General features: G+C 39.3%; 1 protein-coding gene across 2 annotated transcripts in view; it reads right to left on the reverse strand.

Annotated features, from left to right (window-relative positions):
* Positions 1–2,605, reverse strand: part of LOC103604946 (ATP-dependent RNA helicase SUPV3L1, mitochondrial-like) — a 5,398-nt gene extending 2,793 nt beyond the window's left edge. Inside the window, exons 1-2 of one of the 2 annotated variants that reach the window (XM_008589525.1) lie at positions 1,937–2,605; positions 858–1,292 (exon numbers count right to left, since the gene is read on the reverse strand). In XM_008589525.1, coding sequence (XP_008587747.1) covers positions 858–1,292; positions 1,937–1,986 — 485 coding nt within the window. In that variant the 5' untranslated portion in view covers positions 1,987–2,605. Of the gene's footprint in view, positions 1–816; positions 1,293–1,936 lie in introns of those variants that run through there. The other variant, XM_008589524.1, reaches the window with a different exon arrangement.
* Positions 2,606–4,044: the final 1,439 nt, after the last annotated feature.

Consider the following 4,044-nt stretch of genomic DNA (forward strand, 5'->3'; position numbering starts at 1 on the left):
TGGAGACCAAGCCCAGAGAGAGAAGGGTCACAAAGCTGGTAGTGATGAGAGAAGCTGAACCAGGTCTTTCCAACTACAAAGCTTACAACTTTAAACTCTTTTCAGCAGTTTCTAACCAGGGTTGAAAACTATGTGGGACCAGTAGAGGCCACTATGCACCAGACACATCAGACTGGCCTTAGGACAGAAGATAACCCTATTTAAAAGCCCACCGCTACCACCCGTCACTCTCTTCCCTTATTCTACTTCTTTCTATCATTTATCTCTGAAAACATATTCGTTCATTTCACAAAGACCAGTTGTGCTTCTACCATACTCCAGACACTGTGGATATAACAGTAAACTAGACAATCTCTTCCCTTACAGAGCTGACATCATTTACTAGCCTTTTCCTATCTTCCCTATCAAAACACAAGTCCCATGAGAGCAGGAACATTATCTGTCTTGCTTGCTGCATATTTCCAGCACCTAGAACAGCCTCTGGTCCATGGGTACAATAGACAGCAATGTTTGTCAAAGAATTCCAACCATGACATCCTCAGCAATGGTGTGGGACACTGGTCAAACGATTCACCAAAGTGATTTTGTTCACATGCAGTGTTCCATACAGTGCACTGTCTTAGTGCTATACTACAAATGGCTATTATATAAAGATTTAAATAAAATCTCTAAGACCTAGCATTTTTTAAATGTTGAAACAAACAGCAGTCTAGTGATGTTTAAGAGTTAATTTTTCTGTTCAGAAGAAAAAAAAAAAAACAGTACAAGACAGCCACAATACCACAGCAGGCAGTAAGTGCATACGAGAAGAAAGGATTTAAAATAGATTTTTATTCAAAAATTTTTTAAAAACTTACTAATCTAAATCAGGTTCCTTCTTCTTTTTTCTTGCCCCTTTTGAGAAAGTCCCAGATTCTGTTCTTTCTTTGCCGTGTTCAGTTCTTTGTGTCAACCACTCTTTTTCCAGCTGTTTCAGCATGTCTGCAGTGAGGAGTCCTTGCTGCACCAATCTGGAAGCAAGGGATATGTCCCCTGCACCGGAGCCAGGTGGCTCAGCAGCTTTACTTCCTATAGTTTTGGTGCTACGTGTCCTTCTACCTTGGTTCTTTAAGGTTCCTGACAAATGTGACTGGCTCCTTGCTGACAAGCTCTCCAAATTCAACAGCTTATGTGTCTCAGAAATTTTAATCAGTTTGGTGATGTTGTGCACACCATCTTGGATAATGCCATCTAGTTCTTTCTGGAGGTCTCGAACAAGGCTGGCGTCTGGAAACATATCCATAAATCGGTAGCTGGGAAAAGACACATTCCATTATAGCAACAGTTCTTATCACAGTTGCCAGGCAAATCTCAATGACATACCTACATCTTGACACTGATTAATTCCAAACATTCTCTTTTTGCAAACTCTGCCCAGTGCCTCTGTTCAACCTTTTTTTCTGCCCCTACACACCTGAGGAATATGTTATTTTGAAATGGGTCATCACTCGTATCTTGAGTAATTCTGATATGCTCCCTTAATGCAACATGCCTCCCCTTTCACAATCCCTGGTCTAGAGCAGTGCTTCTCAAATGTTAATGTATTGGGGATCTTGTTAAAATATAGAATCTGATTAAATATGAGATGGACCTAAGATTTTGCATTTCTAACATGCCCCCAGGTGATACCAAATGCTTTGGGTCCAAAGACCACCCTTTGAATAGCAAGGGTCTAGTGGACCTAGCACCTAGCTATCTTAACTAGAATCACATGAACTCCTTAAGTCATTTTTAGAATGGGTATAAATCAGGCTCAACTGCCTTTAAGGACAATAAACAAGCATGGGGGCACATTATAAATAGCTGCCTAATTTGAAAGAGCAAAAAGCCATTCACAAAGCCTTTGATTTGCCATATTACTTTTAAAAAATGAGAGTACATGAAGGAAAGATTTTACCTTAGCCACAGGTAAAGATCCAAGACATCATGGACAGCTTCAAGATCCATGAGGTCTTTAATATTCTTAGGTGGCAGTAATGGCCACTTAATATATCGGCGTAACCATGCAAAGGTCAGGGGCTCATTCTTGCTAAACTGCCTTGCAAACTGAGAGAAAAAGAAGAAAAGAGTTTGGTAAAAAGATCAGAATTCCCTTAAGTCTGTTACTAGAAAGAAAAAGGAAAAAAACATAACAAAATCTTAACTGTGGTTGTGTTTCAGGCTGGTTTCTTTCCTCCTTCACACTCTTCTATGTTTTAAGAACATTTAATACTTTATAAAGATACTTTTGTTTGAAAAAAAAAAAAAAGGATGATTTCCTTTTTTCCCAAAACCGGAGCAATAATATGTACATGCACAGTTGTACAGGACTACCTTTCCAGGGCCTAAGTCTGTTAATTCTTACTTATGAACATCTGATGTTCTAAGCTATGGGCAGACAGTACCTGAAGACTCATTTCTACTTCATCATCTAATAGTCCCATAACCTCAAATATGAGCTTAATTTTCTCTCTCTTGTCAATGTCCTCTCTTATGATAAAGAAACTCATTAACACGGCTTCATGCAAAGCTGCTCATTAGTTGATCTCGACTCTACCTCCTACTAGCTATCTGGCTTTGGCCAAGTAACCACCCTATGCTTCAGCATCCTCATCAGTAACATGAGACCACCATACCTCTGTCTTGAACCACAAGACACTGTTGGGGAATGTGCTTTGAAAACCATGCTGCGCCTCAGACAATGTCAGACATTATTACACATCACCTGCACTATAGAAGACAGGAATACAGCCACACAATAAGAATCCTCAAGCAAGAGCTTAAAATCTTTAGCTTTAAGAATAAGCTGATTTCAAATGGTCCATTTCCTAATTAGGAAAAATTATCTCTAAATGTTTAACCTAACCAAGGTTAATACCTCAGAGAGGCAGAGGAGTTTTAGAACAAATGTGGTTAAATAGTGGTATGATTTTGTTAAATTCAGTCTGGTTCATTCTGCTAAGTTTAATAAATGCCAAGTAAGATAGTCATGTAGGATGGAAATGTGACCATGCTAACCTGCCAAGGAGGACATGTCAAGCATGAGTTCTCAAGTTCTCTTATAAAGGCAGTGGCTTTAATATTTTTGGACACTAACAACTAGTGGAAGCCCAATATGTCAAAGAGCGAAGTAAGGAGCTACCCAGACAGGGCAGGGAGAAATACTTCCATCCAACAGCTGGCCCCGTAAAAGCTCCATGGAACACAGTTTCAAAACCACGGTCCTAAGGGGACTGAGCTCTTTTATAATTCAGTAATGATGGAGATCAAGAAAAAAGGAAAATCCTCTAGATCTCACATCCTAATCTTTAAACAGAAACCATAAGCCACTGTTGACCTTCACTGTCCCAGAGACTCCCTATACCTTAGTAAAGAGCTACTACTTCACTAGAATGGCTGCCTGAAGGATGGTGTCAGTGGGGCCAAGGCAATGAGATGAAGCTTCATTCAGGTCAGTTTACACCAGTTTAAGACTGACCCATAACCTTCAACCTTACGCTAGCTAACTCTCTCACAAATGCCAGCTCTAAAAATCATATTTTCTAGGTAAACACCTGGACGTGGAAGACCTCTAAGACATATTGTTAAGAGAAAAAGAAAAAGGCAAGTTGCAGAATAACTCATCATAATAACATTTACAGGAAAACATACCTAAAAAACAAAACTAGAATTATTACATGTACATGTTATGTTAGCAAATGCAATGGAAAAGGTTTGCGAAGATACAAAATGATAACAGTAGTTATTTCAGAGGACTGAGATTGGGGGTGGTAGCCAAATTTAACCTATTCGTAATGTTTTAATTTTATACAAAGAGAAAGTACTTATGTATTATTTATGTAATTTTAAAGTAATTTTTGAAATAAATTTAGAAATAGATTTGATTAGAATAGAGCTAGTATGCAGAATGGTAAGGCCTGTAGAAGAGATGGCAATGAACCTCAATGAATCAGAAAACCATTCAGAGGGCCGGCCCGGTGGCGCACTGCTACAGTGCGCCGCTTGGGAAGCGCGGTAGCGCTCCCG

The sequence above is a fragment of the Galeopterus variegatus genome, unplaced genomic scaffold, assembly GCF_000696425.1.
Source record: "Galeopterus variegatus unplaced genomic scaffold, G_variegatus-3.0.2 Scaffold5499, whole genome shotgun sequence".
Classification (NCBI taxonomy): domain Eukaryota; kingdom Metazoa; phylum Chordata; class Mammalia; order Dermoptera; family Cynocephalidae; genus Galeopterus; species Galeopterus variegatus.